This window comes from Rhinoderma darwinii, chromosome 3 (assembly GCF_050947455.1).
Source record: "Rhinoderma darwinii isolate aRhiDar2 chromosome 3, aRhiDar2.hap1, whole genome shotgun sequence".
NCBI lineage: Eukaryota > Metazoa > Chordata > Amphibia > Anura > Rhinodermatidae > Rhinoderma > Rhinoderma darwinii.
In genome coordinates, this window is record NC_134689.1 from 194126175 (window position 1) to 194146988 (window position 20814).

Sequence of the window (20814 nt, forward strand, 5' to 3'; positions counted from 1 at the left end):
GGTCTAGAAACCTTCTTTTGAACTTTGGGGCTCTTCTTTCCTGATTCCGAAAGTAGCGCCGGGTATCGTTCCTTTTAGGTTCAGGAAACCTGGCCCCTTTGCCTTCCCCTAAGGATTCCAAGATATCCATAAGTTGGGGACCGAATAAGGATTGAATAAGGCTGGAAGGAAGACTACAAAAATTTTATTGTAGAGAGATTATTTCCCGACCACAATTTAAGCCAATGAGCTCTTCTGGCTGCATTCAAAAGGGATAGGGCTCTAGATGCATACTTTATGTTATCCAATTCGGAGTCACACAGGAACTCCAAGACTGCCTTCATTACTGGGAGCGAATGGAGAATATCCGCCCTTGGGACTCCTTCCTCTAGATCCCTCGATAAATGGCTCAACCAGACCCGGAGTGCTCTAGCCACTGACACTGAAGACAAGAAGGCTGTGCACGAGCCCACTGATGAAGTATATACTTTCTTCAACTTCTTCAAGAGGGAATCCGCTTTACGGTCCGTGGGGTCTTTCAGTAATGCTGATTCATCAGATGGAAAGACGGCTTTCTTTGCCAATTTCACTACTGGTAAATCTACTTCGGTACATTCTCCCACTCCTTTAAGCCGGATTCATCTAGCCTGTAAAGGTTTCTGAGCCGTGAGGAATTAACTGGGGTGGAACACAATACACCCAGATCTGACTCAACATCATCAGGAAGGGGCTGACGGCATTTCCTGCAAAGTCTGTGCCTTGATTTGTGGGTCCTTTTCCAACCTTCTCTTCTAGAGGCAGACATCTAGATAGGAGCAGAGAGAGACAAACGTATGGTAGAAAATGTGCATAGCCAACAGCATAAAGACACATGAGGACCCATCAAATAGACAGCCATACTAACCTTCGCAAGCAGAGGGCTGACCAGAGGCAGAGCACACCATCATTTTGAAAGACACCGACATCATATGCCCACTGCGTCCGTGCGTCATATCCGGGGAGCGGGGCCAGGGATGACATCACTTCCGCTCCCATCCATGCCTCTGTAATGCCGAGTAGCACTTCCGGATACCGGAAGATCGCAGGCGATTGGTCCGGCAACTCGTTTCGGACCTCGGCGATGGGGATGCTCAAGCAGGGAACCATCCTCTTCCTGCTGCCACTATCTCGGGTGAGGTAAGGTGCCCTGTCACCGTGTACCAAGGAACGTCCGCTATCTTGGTACACCTTCGAGACTGAGGGACAGAGACCCATCTCTGTATACAGCCCGGATTAAATATATTTTTCCTTGGGTAGAATAGGGAACTGTCTCCGAACCGACCTAGAGAGAAAGAAAAAATACGCTGGGGCCTTGTGAACCGGTACATACTAATAGGGGGAAGTCCTTAATGGTTTAATTATGTAATGCTTATTGCCAATTAACCTGTCTCTGCTTACCGTATTTTCCGGACTATAAGGCGCACATAAAATGTTGAGAATTTCTCAGAAATAGAAAGTGCGCCTTATAATCCGGTGCGCCTTATATATGAACCCGACAGTAAAGAGAGGGGTTCATACAGGATCCTTTACCTCTATCGTGGGCGGCAGGGGTCGGCGGCGGCATACCACAGCACACACCATGCTCCTCCCCCCCGTGCGCCTATGAATTTATTCTTCACTTGGGTTTTTACAGTATCCATAAATGGATTGAGCATTACGGCCACCGTAATCAGGAGCCACACTGAGTGATACTTACAGCTCTGTAGGATCCTTGCAATATATCTTTGCTTTAGCGTTAACTATACCCACTACCCCAAAAAATGCCTCCTGTTAAGAGACATGCTTATGATGCAGGTTTCAAGCTTAAAGCTATAAGTTATGCAGTAGAGCATGGAAATAGGGCAGCTGCAAGAGAATTCAACATTAATGAATCCATGGTGCGTAAGTGGAGAAAACAAGAAGATGACCTCCGCCAAGTAAAGAAGACCAAACTGAGTTTCCGAGGAAACAAAGCAAGGTGGCCACAGTTGGAGGACAAAATAGAACAGTGGGTTATGGAACAGAGAAACGCATGTAGAAGCGTCTCCACTGTCTCTATTAGACTCAAAGCCACTGCTTTAGCATGTGACATGGAGATCAAGGACTTTCGAGGAGGTCCTTCATGGTGCTTTCGTTTCATGCAAAGGCGTCATCTCTCCATTCGCACCAGAACTACTGTGTGCCAGCAATTACCAAAGGATTATGAAGAGAAGCTGGCCATTTTCCGCACCTACTGCATAACCAAGATAAATGAAAAGAATATCCAGCCAGAACACATTATTAACATGGATGAGGTTCCCCTCACTTTCGATATCCCCGTAAACCGTACTGTTGAGAAAACAGGGACCAGTACGATATCTATACGTACCACAGGAAATGAGAAGTCATCTTTCACTGTAGTTCTCGCTTGTCAGGCTAATGGCCAGAAACTACCACCCATGGTAATTTTCAAGAGGAAGACTTTGCCTAAAGAAAATTTTCCTGCTGGTGTCATCATTAAGGCTAACCCAAAGGGCTGGATGGATGAGGAGAAGATGAGTGAGTGGCTGAGGGAGGTCTACGTCAAGAGACCGGGTGGCTTTTTTCACAAATCCCCATCCCTATTGGTCTGTGACTCGATGCGCGCCCACTTGACCGATACTGTCAAAGCCCAAGTGAAGAAAACTAATTCGGAGCTTGCTGTCATCCCTGGTGGATTAACCAAAGAGCTCCAGCCGCTAGATATCAGCATCAACAGGTCATTTAAAGTTAAATTGCGAGCTGCATGGGAGCATTGGATGACAGAAGGTGACCACACATTCACCAAAACAGGGAGGCAACGCCGTGCGAGTTATGCCACTATGTGCCAGTGGATCGTGGATGCCTGGAAGAATGTATCAGTCTCCAGTGTCATCCGAGCTTTCAGGAAGGCTGGAATCACCACTGAAGAGCCTAGCAGCAGCAACGAAACCGACTCGGATAATGAAGAGGAGGACCCCATGCTTGATGCCGAAATCGCCCAACTGTTCAACTCCGACACTGAAGATGACGGATTTGATGGATTTCTGGTGGAGGAATGAACTGAAAAAGTACGGTAAGGGTATGTGCACACACACTAATTACGTCCGTAATTGACGGACGTATTTCGGCCGCAAGTCCCGGACCGAACACAGTGCAAGGAGCCGGGCTCCTAGCATCATACTTATGTACGACGCTAGGAGTCCCTGCCTTGCTGCAGGACAACTGTCCCGTAGTATAATCATGTTTACAGTACGGGACAGTTGTCCTGCAGCGAGGCAGGGACTCCTAGCGTCGTACATAAGTATGATGCTAGGAGCCCGGCTCCTTGCACTGTTCGGTCCGGGACTTGCGGCCGAAATACGTCCGTCAATTACGGACGTAATTAGTGTGTGTGCACATACCCTTAACGTTTTGATTTGCAATTACAGCTGAACCAGTTGCAAGTTATTGTTAAAAAGTGTAATAAATTTTGACTTGCAGTCTGAGCAATGGTTTATTTAACGGTAATGTGCTGCGCCTTATAATCCAGTGCGCCTTATATATGAAACATGATTGCTTACAAGGCGCTCATAGAAAGTGCGCCTTATAATCCGGTGCGCCTTATAGTCCGGAAAATACGGTAATTGTATCTAGGGGACTAAACCCCATTTGTGCTGTGCTGCCGAGGACGATCAGGAAATCTCTTGTTTTGGGTGATTTGTAATGCAAATAAAGGCTGGACTTTGTATCTATAGGCCAAAGTCCATATTTTTCTTGTATATTGCACATGAGCATGTAAACAATCTTTCTCAATATAATCTGTTAGCTATTTTGGTGAATTAAAAGCTGCACTTAATCTTCCCTTTTACAATATCTTTCATGTTTTTATACCAGCCATTTGGTTTCAATTTAGTTATTAATGTAAAGCTAAACAATGCTTGTCTGAAAACATATGCTTTTAGTTTTTATTTGTTTTGTGTCAGAACGCAAGCAATAACATTTCTCAGTCTTTCAAGTGAGAATATATGTATATGCTGGGAAAATCTCCCGATGTATACGTTAAATGGCATCCGTCACCCAAATGCCCCCATGTTAAAAAAAAAACGACAAATAACTGCACGTAATATAATTTGTTTTACAAGATACCTCTAGTCTATTTTGCAAAACAAACGCATACCGACTATCTCAAACAGCGCTAATCGCGTTGCTTCCCACCTCTCTGCACTCCAGCATCCTTCTCTTGCCTCCTCCCAGTGGTCGTGCGGTTGGTGGTGCATTGGTGGTGTTACTGCAGAAACATCCTTTAAATCTGCAGACATCTTTTGCTTCTCTGTTTTCTTTGGACATGTTACCACATCCTGCTGCTAGTGTTGCGCTGATTAGCTCTTTCTATGCTGTATTGCCTTCAACCATTCCTTCCATTGGCTGCTTCCATCACGTGGTCAATCAGGCAGCTACCTACACCATTCTGGGCCTTCACTCTTGGTCTGAGTTTCAATGTAGTCGCTTCTCTTTCAGTTCCTTACTACTGCCTCAAGCCACCTGATACCTGTGGTAAATCTAGCCTGCTCCTACGTCCAGCATTCAGCTCAACTCTACTCTGGTCTGACCTCTGTGCCACACAATTTCTTCTGACTGAGAGGTCCTGGTCTGGACATCATCCCTTTGGGAACGTGGTGACCCTGCTGTCTCTTTATTGCAATGTTTTCTGTTGACTTTCTGGAAAGTTTTGAAGAACCAGGTTGTATTTCCTCCACAACCTCCATTTTGTTGCGCCTTAGATAAGGGTCCTACACTGTCATACAATATGCTATTAGATTTTGCGCCCTCTCTTGGAATAATAAAGGCCTGCGGGCTACTTTTTGGAGGGACTGGCATCCCATATTAACCCCTAGGCGCACCAGGACGCAACTGTACGTCCCTGCTGCCAGTGTCTTAGCGCACAAGGACGTACAGTTACTGAGTTTTTCCCGGTGCACCCTGTCGGCGACAGTGTGCACCGGGAACCGGGAGGTCAGCTGCCGCCGACAGCTGACACTCCACTCTAGCCGACCAGCGGTCCTTTGCCGCTGGTTTCGGCGAATTAACCCCTTAAATTCGGCGATCGGGTGCAATCGCCGAATTTTGGGGGTTTCTAACATATCGGCAGACCCCGGTCCGAAATCGCGGGGTTTGCTGATAGTTACTAGGGCAAACGGAAGCCAAACAATGGCTTCCGGGTCTGCCATGGACGGAAGCCCATCAGGACCAACCTTCGGCTGGTCCTGATAGGCTTCCTGTCAGAGTGACAGGAAGTCACTGCGTCATTCCCGATGGCACACTGTCGGCGACAGTGTGCATCGGGAACTTGGAGATCAGCTGTCCCCGACAGCTGACACTCCAGTGTTGCCGATCAGCAGCTCATCGCCGCTGATTTCGGCAATTAACCCGTTACATGCGGGGCTCGATTGCGATCTCCGCATGTAGCGGGTTTGTAGCACATCAGCAGCCCCCATGCAATCGTGGGGGCTTCTGATGCTTGTGATGGCACCCGGGGGCCAGACAACGGCCCCCAAGTCTGCCATGTATGTCAGCCTATGAGGATCAGCCTCTGCTGATCCTCGTAGACCAACTGTCAGAGTGACTGTGACGTCACACTGACAGTTGGAATACGTTACACTACCTAGGTAGTGTAATGTATTCTAGCAGCAATCAGAGCTGCAGGTCAAAAAAAGAAAGTGTAAAAAGCAAAAAAAAGTTAATAAAAATGTTTTATAAAAGTGTAAAAATAAGTTTTTGTTTTCCTATAATAAGTCATTTATTATAGGGAAAAAATGAAAACGTTAAAACCCAAACTATAAAACTATAATGTTCATTTTTCCGCACGGTGAACGCCGCAAACAAAATAAACGGAAAACTATGTCAGCATCGCTATTTCTTGGTCACCACCCCTCCCAAGATATAGAATAAAAAGTGATCAAAAAGTCGCATTTACCCCAAAATAGTACCAATAAAAACTACAACTCGTCCCGCAAAAAACAAGACCTCCCACAGCTTTTTTGACGAAAAAATAAAAAAGTTCCGGCTCAGAATAGCGTGTCCCAGAAAATAAATTATTTTATAGAAACGTCATTTTATTGTGCAAACGCTGCAAAACTTTAAAAAAAACTATACACATATGGTATCGCCGTAATTGTACCGACCGGCAGAATAAAGTAAAATGTAATTTATTGCGCACGGTGAATAAAGAATTGAAAGTGCCAAAATCGTTGTTTTTTGATCACCTTAGCTCTAAAAAAGATCCTGTGGGGTCAAAATGCTCACTATACCCCTAGAAAAATTCCTTGAGGGGTGTAGTTTCCAAAATGGGGTCACTTTTGGGGGGTTTCCACTGTTTTGGTCCCTCCGGGGCGTTGCAAACCCGACATGGCACTAAAAACCAATCCAGCAAAATCTGCGCTCCAAAATCCAAAAGGCGCTCCTTCCCTCCTGAGCCATGCTGTGAGTCCAAACATCAGTTTACGACCACATATGGGGTATTGCCGTAATCGGGAGAAATTGCTTTACAAATGTTGGGGTGATTTTTCTCCTTTATTCCTTGTAAAAATGAAAAAATTCTATGTTTCCACAGAAAAATAGGTGATTTTCATCTTCACAGACTAATTCCACTAAATACTGCAAAAAAACTGTGGGGTCAAAATGTTAACTATACCCCTAGAAAAGTGCCTTGAGGGGTGTAGTTTCCAAAATGGGGTCACTTTTGGGGGGTTTCGACTGTTTAGGTACCACAAGACCTCTACTTTGCCTTAATTCCTGTGAAACGCCTAAAGGGTTAAAATACTTTCTGAATGTGGTTTTGAATACTTTGAGGGGTGCAGTTTTCAAAATGGGGTGATTTATGGGGACTTTCTAATATATAAGGCCCTCAAAACCACTTCAGAACTGAACTGGTCCCTGAAAAAATGGCCTATTTACAGTTTCTTGAAAATATGAGAAATTGCTGCTAAAGTTCTAAGCCTTGTAACGTCCTAGAAAAATAAAAGTACGTGAAAAAAAATGATGCAAACATAAAGTAGACATATGGGGGATGTTAACTAGTAACTATTTTGTGTGGTATTACTATCTGTTTTACAAGCAAACACATTTAAATTTAGAAAAATTTTACTTTTTGCAAATTTTTGCTAAAATTTGAAGTTTTTCACAAATAAATATTGAATTTATCGACCAAATTTTTTTCACTAACATAAAGTACAATATGTCACGAGAAAACAATCTCAGAATCGCTTGGATAGGTAAAAGCGTTCCGGAGTTATTACCACATAAAGTGACACGTCAGATTTGAAAAAAATCGGCTGTGCCACAAGGCCAAAACAGGCTGCGTCCTAAAGGGGTTAATGGCAATTCGGCTGGGCAAGATATTCGCTCTTCCCTGGATGATATTATTTTCATTGCTCAGGTGGATCATTATTTCTGGGAGAGAAAAGAAGCTTTACTACGTCAGGCTTTTGATCTCTGCAATCCACAAATGTCTTATACAGTTAACGAGCCATCTTTTCCTGACAAGCCCATGCAAATTAGTTGTATTTCTCTGTCCTCAGAGGAGATATTCAGTAGATTATCTCAAGGCCTGTATCTTTACTGTGGTCAGAGGGAGTCATCTAGGTCAAAACGGCCCTATCCGCACTCGCTGTACTACTGCTACTGATTGTACATAGAGTACAGCGGGCCGGTATCATATCATGGGGGGCGGAATATATATTAGCGAGTGTACTCACATACTGCAGTCAGTACACTGCTAATAATTTTTGATTCTCACATAACCCCCTTAATGTCGACCATCAATAGCAGTGGACTGACTGACTTTTTAGAATTTGCGGGAGACCAGCTGTCTATAGGAGTAACACAGACTTTACAAAAGCCAAATGGCAGAAAATTTTTGATGAAGATTGTTTAGACAGTTTAATTTTGCATTTAGGAAGCAAATGAACAATAAAAAAAATTCAGTACAAAGGTGTATATAGCCTTGAAGGCCTAATCGGGCCTGGTAATTAAACGGTTGAACAGATCCTCCTAATATAAAAGAGAAACACTGTGTGTAACATTTTACATCACTGATTTACCAAGGATATACATGCAAAAAATGCATTAGAAAACTAAAACTCTGTGATTATCTTACCCGATGTTTTGCTCATGACATGGTCATGCTTGTTTTTAACTTTGTTGTGATACACTTAGTTTGATATGCCAATAGTGAACATATGACTAATTTAGAAACAGCTTTCATTACACTGCATGATACACGTTACGTGGGTGAATGACCTTTACAATGATGGAAATAATTATTATTCCTTTGTGTTCTTAAAAGCAAAACATTTTCCTGGTCTGGAGACTGGATATATGCTAATTGTATGAGGATGTAAACAGGTTGATTTATTATATACACAGTATTTATTTATAGTTCTGGTTATCCAATCAAACTTCACATTCAAGCTTCAATGTCATTATTTACAACGTTAGTTTTACTTTACTAAAAGTACAATAATTCTAGATCAGGAAATACTATAGTGTAAAAAAAAACAAAAAAACATAGACTTAGGCCGTGTTCCCACAGGTCAGATTCGCTGTGTAAAAATCACGCAGCGTATCCGATCTGGAACCCTCAGTACATTCCGTCTGGAAAATTGCACCACATCGTGGTAGGGAGATTTTTTTTAATCAAACTTATCCCCTCCCTCTTCTCTGCACGTAGTCTAGCCTCCTACAAAGACGTTGCAGGCCATGTGACACTGCAGCCTGTGATTGACTGCAGCGGTCACATGGGATGATACGTCATTCCAGGAATCCGGACTGCAGGAAGAAGTAGAGCGTTCTGGGTAAGTATGATTTTTTTTTCTCCGGCGTTGCGAATTTTGCAGTGTAATCGCTGCGATTACTCCGCAAATTTCGCAAACACTTAGTTTTCTGTTGCGGGTTTTGCATCCCCACTGAATTCAATGGGGAAAACCTGCAACAGAAAATCAACAAAAACGCAGCATAAATTGCCATGCTGCGGAATTAAAATTACGCACCATGTCAATTTATGCTGCGTTTTTGTGGATTTTGGTCAATTCCGCACCGCAGGTCAAATTATTAACATTAGCATTTTTTTCTGCAGCTTGGGTGTTACAGGGCAATATTGTTCCCATCCAGACACTCTGTCTTATGACCACATAAAATATACCTGGTAAATAGATATAGTATATACTGATATTATTCAGTGGTGTTCACCCATTGAGGTGGCAGTATGCCCAGAAGCCATTTAGTCATAGATTCCTATCTACTTCCTAATAAGCATTTCAATGGACTTCTGTACAGGAAGAAGCCATTGTAAACTGGATGTAGGACATACTGGGAATATATTTACCTATATTGGTCATAAGGCAGAGTCAATGGAGTGGGCGGAGGCCACTCAGGGATAGGAACATATAGGTCATGTGAAGTTCTGGGTCTCGCTCTTTTTTCCTGCCAACCCTGGACGATCCGCACTAAACATCAGGAGCAAGCTAAGTTATATCATATGTGTGCTTTCTGTGTATGTATATAAGTATAATAACATTACAGCAGACTTTATATATGTACATAGAGATATTCTAGGAATCTCATGTGGATTATAGATGAGTAGATTATATATACATATATGCTGTTTATGCATGAGTCTCTATATGTACATGTACTAATGGTCAAGCGCTGTATGTGGCTTTGGTTATAGTTGAAGTACCAGGAGACCGTATAAGGTTGGTACCTGGATTTATATTATATATATACATACACATTACTAGTCACATGTGCAAAGTGCCCAGGGAAGGTAGGAAAAGGAGGCAGCTGTGTGTGGTTGTGTTGTCTATGTAATGTATTATATCTTGAGGTAATGTATATTGCTTTGTCACTTCTATGTTATGAGAAATATATAAAAATACTTTAAAGTATCTGCGAGGGTTATATGTTATTCCTGTGGTGTGTGAAGGACTGGAGTGTGTGCACATTGTGAACAATACAAAGTAAGCGGACTATATAGAAAACAGGTACCGGACTAGGAACTGAGTAAAGGGAGATAATACAAATAGTCAAAAGTCTCCTTTATCAATGGCGCCCGAACGTGGACTAATTACTCTTTATCAGGATATAATGTTGAAATTATTGTTATACTGTGAACTTAGGTTATTGGACCTGGGCGGTTCGGACAGGTAGCACAGTTTCATCTGAGGCCTAGTGTGAGTGTGATTAACTGCAAAGAATCTAATTAAGTTAAGTTCCTAGAATATTGATTACTTCCTGTATTTTCTTTGTTTTTGTGTTTTTGTTTTGTATTTTCAGTCCTTTGGTGGAATCTTGCTGGTCGGGGAAAGAAATTCAAAAGAGGAGCTTTCCCATGCAGCAACAAGTAGACACCACTCATAGGAGTAGCACAGATCGCAGGGTAGCAACAAGTGACAAAGCAGGACATGTAACTTTTGAAAAATTAAGTAAATGCAGTAAGTTTAATCCTGTTATAGTGAACATGTATGAATCTACTAAGATTTTATGGGAATCACTGATAGAACAGGCTGATTCCTATGATAAATTGCATATTGCGAAGCGTAGTGTGTTGAACCAAACCTCTAAACGCCTCCACATGCTTGCTAAGCTGGTGTACGTTTTTGAGGACAGGATTTGTATGCTGGAGAAGGTTGAACAGCACAACAGGTCAGAGACAGATATCTCTGGAAATTTACATTGCCATTGTTGTACAGAACGGGTTAAACAGTTTTGCCGTTTAGAGTCACAACGAAAAGAAAAAAGTGAGGAAACTGTAGAGAAAGACAGCCAAATAGGCATGCTACAGTCCCAACTAGCTGAAAGAGAGAAATATTATGCAGTTGTTAATAAGGCTTTTATACAGTTATACACCACAGAAAAAAGTGGGACATAGAATAGGATAAAAACACAAAAAATGGCCATACTCACAAATTGGGCAGGTATAATCCCAATAGGACGCAGCCAGGTCAAAAATGCTGCTGAAGGAAAGTGCAGAGGTGCGTTTAAATAATAATAGCCACTCCCACTAGCCTTGAGGGGAGTGGCGTGTGGTGCATGGGATATGTAGTAAAAAGTAAATGAATAGTGTATAATGTGCAAGTAGTAATAATATGTGTGAAATATAGGGGGCAGTACTGAGTATAGTGAGTGGTGAATAAAGTGTAAAATATAGGGGGCAGTACTAAAAGGGTCAGGAACGTGAGTGATGCATGAAGTGTGGGTGCAGTGTGTAAAACATGGAGGGCTAATGCGTAAATCATGAGGCACAGCCTATATAGCCTGGTAGCAGCCAATTTGTAACGCCATGATAGTACATAGAGCGGGCTGCCCTGCTTGCTATGCCAGACCGCAACACACCATGCTCTCCCAGCATTGAAGACCTGGCTGCGTCCAAAAAGTAGCAAATATTATACAAGTAAACATGGAAAATACATGGGGTATTGGTTGTAAGGTCTTCAATGCTGGGAGAGCATGGTGTGTCTGGCATTTTTTGTGTTCTATACAGTTATATATAGAAATAACTGTATATAAGGAAAAAGCAGCATCTACTGATGTGACTTTTCCTGACCTGAAAAGCGAGTTAGGTAAAAGAGATGAAACTATCCGTGATCTGCAAAAGACCATAGGTGAGTTATCACATCAACAATATTTGCCCGCAGAAAAAATTTGTGTTTTGAGTGCAAACATTGGGGCCTGAGGAGACTACACCTATGGTTGCTTCAGAACTTACAAGGTCTGACCCAAAGGGGACTGCTTGTAATGCTGCCACAAGTTTTGCTGGTGACACAGTGGTGGATTGGGGGGAGGCTTGGAGAATTTTCAGGCCACCTCCAACTCACAAATGAGTTACTGTAATACAGCAGAATTGCACTCTTTCCATACGATGGAGAGGATGCAATTTCTGATGAAGATATGCAAACAGATTCCTAGATATGATCCAAACATAGATCTCCTCACTTCCTGTGACATTTTTGAAGGACATTGTAAGAAATTTTCTGTCCCTCGGGAATATCGCATGGAACTCTTCAAACTATGGTTACCTGGTTTCAGGCCTACCATCCATGATGAGCCCTTGTGTCTATATTGGAAGTAATACAATCTGACAATAAAACTTTGTGTTTTCAGACTGGCAGCCACACTTATTTGCGCACAAAAGAAATAAAATCTAATTCAGTGTCACAATAAATAATTCTATACAAATCATGACTCATTAGGTTATAAGGATTTGTTCTTTAGGCTGGATTCACACGAGCGTGTTCGGTTCGTGATTTACGGTCCGTATGTTGGCCGCATTTCCCGGACCGAACACACTGCAGGGAGCCGGGCTTCTAGCAACATAGTTATCTATGACGCTAGGTGTCACTGCCTCTCCGCGGAACTACTGTCCCATACTGAAAACATGATTACAGTACGGGACAGTTGTCCCGCAGCAAGGCAGTGGCGCCTAGCGTCATAGATAACTATGATGCTAGGAGCCCGGCTCCCTGCAGTATGTTCGGTCCGGGAAATGTGGCTGACATACGGACCGTTTATCACGGACCGAACACGCTCGTGTGTGGGAGGCCCAAGGCAACGTTGTAGCAAGGCTTCCCTTCACCTAAGGCCGGATTCACACGGGCGTTGCGCATCTCGGATGTGAAAAACTGCAGTTTTTAACGTCTGAGGTGCATCCGTGCTCTGCGCTGCGGGACATGATATCACGCATCCCCGTAGACTAGAGTCTGTGGAGGGATGCGTGAAGCGTGAAAAATAAGGACAGGTCTTGAAACAACGGCCGTGTGAACGGCCACATTGAATTATATAGGTCCGTGTGACGGCCGTTGTTTCAACGGCCTTCACATGGACATTTAACACGTTTGTGTGAATTAGGCCCAAGGCAATGATTCCATTTGCTGCACTAGCCGTATATCTCAAAACCGTGACCAAGGTAGAGGGCTTGTTTGCACCCCCTTTGGGCTTCCAGAACTCATGTCCCACTAGAAGTCGTCTCACTAGATACGACCTCACTCTCAATACCTATTATTGCCATCATAACATGTAATGAAGCTAAATGACTCTCCAAGTAAACTGGGTTATTACAAATGAAACAGTTGTACGTGCTTCAGTTTGTTGTAAATGTATTTGGGTCACACATTCTAGAATAAAGTATATGTAGTAACATTTGTCAATTTTATTTTCAGATTGTCACAATAAGGATGTAGGAAAGAACATACTGCCATGCCTAAGTAAGTTATAATGTGTTGGTACTAAAGGCTGATCTTTATGTGCACTCATAAATAAAAGCCATGTACTAGGTATTATATGTGTCATGAAGTTAGTTGTCTTCTAAATCATATATTACAGGAGTCAAAAATGTACAAGGGATTTGAAAAGAACCAACCTGGCTCTTTCCAATCCAACAGAAATGTATGATCACTTGTTAATGGCCATAAGCACCCATGTTATTTTTAACCTCCAGAATGGTTTTCATAGATGAGTCCCATCTGTATTATATTCGGCTGTTAATCACACATATGTGGAAAGAAAGTAATGGAAAATATGTTCTTTTTTTTACTATTTTAGCTGGGAAATTAGATTACATGATCAATGAGGAAAAGAAGCATTTAATTGTTTATGTCTCCAATATTCCAGAAGACTATGATTATAATGTACGTCTATGTATAAAACATATCATCTGTCATGACACTGGAGCTCATGCCCTGGTTAGTAAAATCATTTCTACATTATTATGAATGCCTCTGTATTGTTTTTAAAGCTATATATTTTTTTACTTTTTTCAGCAAAAGTATCACAGAAGCTGATTGTAATATTATTATAGAATAAGTGTAAACCGAAAAGAGCTATCGGACTGTATTTTGTAAACGGACTAGAATGCAAGAGTAAGGCCCTGTTCACACAGAGTTTTTTTGCAGGCAGAAAATTCTGCCTCAAATTTCCGTTTGGAATCTTGAGCCAGATTTTGATCTGCCTGCACAGAGTTTTTCGCGGCATTTTTCACTGCGTTTTTCGCTCGCGCCCATTGAGCGCCACAGGCAAAAACGCCGCGAAGTACGCTTTCTCTGCCTCCCATTGATGTCAATAGGAGGTCAGAGACGTAAACGCCCAAAGATAGGGCATGTCGCTTTTTTTTCCGCTTGCGAGAAAAAAACGCCTCCGCCTCCCATTAAAATCAATGGGAGGCATTTTCGGATGTTTTTTGGCGCGTTTTATGACGCGGTTTCCATGTCAAAAAATGTGTAAAAAAACTCAGTGTTGATAAAGGGGCAGTCACATGTGGCATAAAAATACGCCACAAAATACGCAATAGTATTTCTGCAGCAAATTCCAAAGTTTAATTGTGGTCCAATGACCGTGGCCATGCGCCATCAATTTACTCTGCATCGGCGTTAAAATAAAAAAAAGAAAGAAAACCCACATACTCACTTCTGCGCTCCTATTCGACCCTCCGGCTGCTTTCATACAAGGTCCTAACATTGAGCAGCGTCAAGGCCTTATATGCAACGCTGCAGTTCAACGTCATCAGTGCTACGTTGCAAATAACGTCCTGATGCTGTCCGGCATCATTACATTGTATAAGGCGCACTGTAATGATGAGGGAGCTGGAGGGGAGAAGAGGACCGGTGAGGTGAGTATAATCTTTTTTTTATTTATTTTACTGCCTGAAAATAGAACGATTAAAATTAATTTTATTAAGTTGTTTCATTAAAATGAGCCATCTTAGCCCCAAGTAACAATGTAAACAGGCTCAGATAAGGTGGTCAGTAATGAGGAGAGGTGTGCTGATGTGATAGTATAGTTGCAAACACCAGACACCACCTCACCCCTCACGATATATTCTACTGGCACACCTCACTGACTGACAGACAATCCAACGCGTTTCAGTGCCACATAGATAAGTGGCCGCCAAGGCATTAGTGTCGTACACGCGCCGGGAGGTTTTGAACAAGCACACAATCGTGCTAGCCGGCTGAATTAACAGTGAAATCAAACACAATACTAAATTGAATCGATAATCCCTGATGATGTGTCACTTATCTATGTGGCACTGAAACGCGTTGGATTGTCTGTCAGTCAGTGAGGTGTGCCAGTAGAATATATTGTGAGGGGTGAGGTGGTGTCTGGTGTTTGCAACTATACTATCACATCAGCACACCTCTCCTCATTACTGACCACCTTATCTGAGCCTGTTTACATTGTTACTTGGGGCTAAGATGGCTCATTTTAATGAAACAACTTAATAAAATTAATTTTAATCGTTCTATTTTCAGGCAGTAAAATTGTTAATTTACGGAACGGAATACTTTATCAGTGTGCATATTCAACTTTTTTTTATTTAACTTCAAAATGGGAGGTAGTCTGATCGGGTGGGGGCAAAGTAGGGGACTAGTGTGGAGCTCTACCTTGCTATGCTCCATAGAGTGAAATATATGCCAGCTAGGAACTGGTGTAGATACCACTATAATTTATTCCAGTTTTCTAGCATAAAATTACAATAAATTTGTCTGGCCGAGATGGCCCCGCTTCTTTGCAGAAGCCACACCCCCTTTTGACAAAAGTGGCGAGGGTAGCGCAAAAAGACCAATGTCGCAAAAGGGACGAAAAGTTGCAATTTGCAGTTCAAATTGTGACTTATGGGCCCTTTTGCAACTTTTCTACGCATAGAAAAGTTGGTAAGTTTCATTGGGAATACAAGTATTTTCTAAAAGAGACCTATCAGGAGAGATGACCCCTCTTTAAGGGGCTAACAGTTTTCTATGGATTCCAGTCGTTTCTGATTTTATCTTGGATGCATCTGATTGGAGATGATAGAATGTTATGGTTATCATTATTGTTCATTTTATGTTCCCTTTTATGCTCATTTTGCAATTTTGTGTCTATAGATAAAAAAGGACAACTCTACAAAATCTGTCACGTTGAAATATTCAGAGATTTTACCTTGTTTGTGCATTGAGGTAATTTTTGTAGCTTCAATTATTAATACAGAAGAATATCCAGTAAAATGTGTGTTTTACTTCAGTCGTTACAATAAACGTTGATGAGGGTATTATTAATTTGGTTTCTTTCCTTTATCTCTTTCCCATTTATGTATATGTCACATAATATGGAAAATGCTAATTTTTTGCTACTTACTTCTATAGTACTGCACAGTGCTGGTAGGTTCTACTTTACCACATATAACTACATCCTGTTTTTACATTGGGGTGTGTTTGCTTTGCTCTCAGTAATAGATATACACTGAGAAATTAATGTACTGTATAGAAAAAAAAAATAGATGCTACTTATGTTCTGAGTAGAGAGTAGCAAATTTATTCTACACAAATCGAATTTGGTCCAAATTTCCCAAAAGTTCCAGATTCATTGAACTCCGAAACTTATTGTGGTTCACGGTGCATGAATCGTGACCATTTTACAGATTAGAAAAAGGATCATATGACCTGGACAGAGAGTCAGACACAAGTTTTCAGGACAATCAGAGCACTTTCGATTTGTGACAAATTTATTCGGACCGAAACAGACCCGAAACTAATTTTGGAAATCCGCTCATCTCTAGTTGTGAGTGGTAGTTTGATTTTTACAAAATCCCTTTATTTATTCCAAAGCTATTTCTTATATGATTTATTACTTTGTTTCGTATATAAATGCATTTTAATAATGGGATTTATTTTATCCTTCAAGGGGTGGCCAGTTTTTCCTGATTCAAGAAGAACAAGACTTTGTCCATTTAAAAATGGCAAGTATGAAGAACTAAAACATTTGTTCATGATAAATATAATAATTGAGCTCTATATTTAATATATATAACATCTGATACAACTGTTTCCATGTAAACCACTAAAATACACAAAACTAAAGCTATTATATCTCCTCCATAGTGGAGTGGATATTTCAAAGAGCAACATATAGGAATTTTAGTCAGTAAAATATCTAGTTTTAGCAAAGTAAATTACTTAGAGAGCAAGTAAATATTTGCTTTGTTGGGATTGCATTATACCAGATGTGGATTAAAACGTCTTGATCCCAGATCAAGTCAAATGTGCACATTGTTTATCAGTAGCCCAGAATGTATAACTATCAACTAAATAAGATTAGATGTGTGTATATGAAGGTGAACTAAGGTTAATTCCTGTGACCAAAAACAGAAGGGAAAATAGGAACTGACCATAAGAAATAAAGAGACGGTAGTATTATGCAGCCATTATTTGTTTATATGTACTATTTGTAGTAATACATGTTTTGCAACAAACCAAAGTGTTGACAAAACATGAAATAACTAAGGTTCTATTCACACCGTTTGGAGCTTCCATCGGCTGTTCCGTCAGATTTGAAGGCAAGAAGAGCGCAGAATGTAGCTTTATTCTTGCTGTCAAAACAACAAAATCCCGACAGACCCTATTCTTAGTCAATTGGGTCCCAGGCGCCATTGGGATCCATCATACCATGGGTCTGGATGGGTAAATCAACACTAGGAGAATATATTGTCCTCAATAAGAAAATGCAGTGAAACCTCTTTGAGAAGACCACTCAAAAATGCATTGAAAATTGGTCTTCTAGAAGGGAGGTCCTCTCAAGAAGAGAGCAAGTATACATAGTAAATGGTCGAACTAAAAATTCTGGTCTAGATAATATTTGCAGAGGTTACACTGTAGTTGTTCTGCAACGTTGAGGAACCAAAATAGACCCTTCAGGGCCACTACCTTGTTATGTATGAACTTAAATAAATTGGTGATCACCATATTTCCTCCATGAGATTTCCATTGGCATCGGTACAGCTTTCCATTGTGAGGATGCTGCAGAAAAACACCCCTCTAAATTTTAACTTTTCTACAGAGTATAACTTGAGGAGAGGAGATTTTGCTTAACTCCGGTCACATATAAACCTTCAGATTTTGGGTGAAAAAAGTTGGTCATACTCATTAGAGATGTCAGCTGAACGCTTATTCAACTTACCTGCGCATAAACAGGAGTCAAGCATGTATATTTATTCAATAGTTGAGAGCAAATTAAGCCGCTACAAGACGCTTCTGACAGTGGCTTATCTCCTCGCACAACAAAAGATTGGGCACATTGAAATCTAAGATGCCTGATCTGCCTCATCTGCTTTGGGAGTGTAACAAAACGGGGTAAAGCACCTACTTACCGTGTTCGACATCCTCTTTCAGCCGTTTTCAGAGCTCCCTTAAAGGGGTTGGCCAGTAAAAAAATATTTTCTAAAAAGTGTCCTCAGCCTTGGTTTGCCATCCCTAAAACCCCCTACATACTTTCTAAACCAGTTTCTGTTTGATCTCAATCATCACTGCTGCTCTTTCTGTTTGTTTACATCCCTTGCTGCTGTTCCTGTCTGTTTCCGGTCTTGTAACCCACCATACCCATGATCCCATGCTGCATCTGAGAAGACAGCTTACATTCCCCCCTCCACAGCATCTCAGCTATTTGCATACTGCCACACCCCTCTATGTTCACAGGGTCATTCCCTGCTCTACAGTCACCCAGCTCCCTGCACTGTCACACACACCCAGTAATTATCACACAGGGGGATGGGGGTAATATACAGGGATGATGGGGGTTATATACAGGGATGATGGGGGGTTATATACAGGGATGATGGGGGGTTATACACACACGGATGATGGGGTTATAAACAGGGATGATGATGTAATACACAGGGATGATGGGGGGTTATACACAGTGATGATATAACTCATCATACCTGTATACAACCTATATGTAACCCCCAACATCCCTGTGTATTACCTCATCATCCCTGTATATAACCCCGACCGTCCCTGTGTATTACCTCATCATCCCTGTATATAACCCCCATCATACCTGTGTATTACCTCATCATACCTGTATATAACTCCCATCATCCCTGTATATAACCTCCATCATCCCTGTGTATTACCTCATCATCCCTGTGTATAACCCCCATCATCCCTGTTGTAACAGCTGCCGCGCCGTTCCCCGCCTCTTCCATCGCCTCTGCTCTGGTTCCTGTACCCTCCATTTCCTCATGCTCGTCCCGAGTTCCACGTACCCGATCCGGATGCTCTGCAGGCTCTGGGCGTCGTCAGGTAACTGCATCTCTCACCTCCCTCCACGGCCGTCTCCACGAAGTGCGGCTGCAGCCATTAAAGGGCCAGCGCATGCCAAAATTCCAAGACTTCCTCTTTAAGGATCCTCTACCCTCTGAATCCTTGCTTGGTCAACCAAGTTCCCCGTGAGTTTCCCTGTACCCTGGTTCCCTGTTTTCTTGCCTTCTGATTTGTCTGGATTTCCCGTTTTTGACCTCTGCCTGAACTTTGACTATCCTTGCCTACCGCCTGCCTTGACCTATTGCTATCGATACCCGTACCGATGTCTGCTGCCTGTCCTGACTTCTGGCCTATACATCCGACTGCCTCTAAACCTGCTGTGCCAAGCGTTGCCCTGGATTACTAGCACCATCTCCTGGACGACACAGAGGATCCACAAACGAACCAGGTGAGAACCGTCATAGTTTGAACAAGCCGTGGATCCCCTTGACACAGCCCAGCCTGACGCGGCTGATATGGCTCAGGAACTTTCTAGGCAAAGATTCCGCCAAGATCAGCTTTTGAAAAAGGTGTCCACTTGTTTGAATGAACTTGCGCCTCCGATACCTCCACCACCACCGCAAGCTCCTGTCTACCATCATGGACTACATTTACCTATGCCTGCCCGCTATGAGGGTAACCCCAAGACCTGCAGGGGATTCGTTAATCAATGCACCATCCATTTTGAGGTCATGGCGCATCATTTTTCCTCAGACCGGGCTAAAGTGGCCTACATCCTGTCCCTGCTTTCTGGCGAAGCTCTGGCATGGGCATCGCCCTTGTGGGAGAGAAACGACCCCATAATGTATAATATTCAGAACTTTCTCTCCACATTTAAAAGGGTGTTTGAAGAGCCAGGTCGGGCATCTTCAGCAGCTTCCTCTCTTCTCAAGCTCCAGCAAGGAACCTCCACTGTAGGTCAATACACCATTCAATTCCGCACCCTGGCAACAGAACTCCTGTGGAATAACGAGGCTCTAGTATATACCTTCTGGAAGGGTCTAGCAGGCTGAATCAAGGATGAACTTGCTGGCCGAGACCTTCCACCATCCTTGGATGACTTGATCACTCTTGCCAATCGGATTGACATTCGTTTCCGTGAGAGACAACAAGAATCTGCTCAGGGCAATCAGACATCACGGTTGGCACCAACCTTCCAACGGCCTCTTCTTGCCTCATCTTCCTCTCGGTCGGATGAACCTATGCAGGTGGAGAGAACAAGACACACGCCTGAGGAGGGCCAGAATAGATGCAAGTTGAACTTATGTGGTGGAAAAACGCACTTCCTCAAGGACTGTCCAGTAAGGCCGGAGAACTCCAACGCCTAAGACAAGTAGGAGAGGCTACCCTAGGTGGAGTATGACCCTCTCAAAAGATGACCATACCAGCAAAACTGTCCTTTGCAGGAACCACTTTCTGCGTCCAAGCCTTTCTAGATTCCGGATCCGCTGGGAATTTCCTGTGCCAGTCCCTGGTTAATCGGTACCAAATCCCAGTTCAATAACTAACCCAACCTTTGTCCATTGCTTCTGTGGATGGGAGGCTTCTACAGGAAACTATCCATCTTGTCACTGAGCCCATTTTCATGTTAACAGGGGAGCTGCACTGGGAACGCATCTCCTATCCCTCTCTGAACCCTTTGCTACTGGGTCTACCATGGTTGCAGAAGCACTCTCCTATTATTGACTGGACTGGAGGTCAAATTACCCACTGGAGTGACTCCTGTCACCAA

At 42.5% G+C, this 20814-nt stretch overlaps 1 protein-coding gene across 1 annotated transcript in view; it reads left to right on the forward strand.

Annotated features, from left to right (window-relative positions):
* Positions 1-20814, forward strand: part of IL17REL (interleukin 17 receptor E like) — a 199303-nt gene that overhangs the window by 72051 nt on the left and 106438 nt on the right. Inside the window, exons 6-9 of the mRNA XM_075859407.1 lie at positions 13191-13235; positions 13573-13712; positions 15891-15962; positions 16687-16741. Coding sequence (XP_075715522.1) covers positions 13191-13235; positions 13573-13712; positions 15891-15962; positions 16687-16741 — 312 coding nt within the window. The remainder of the gene's footprint in view (positions 1-13190; positions 13236-13572; positions 13713-15890; positions 15963-16686; positions 16742-20814) is intronic.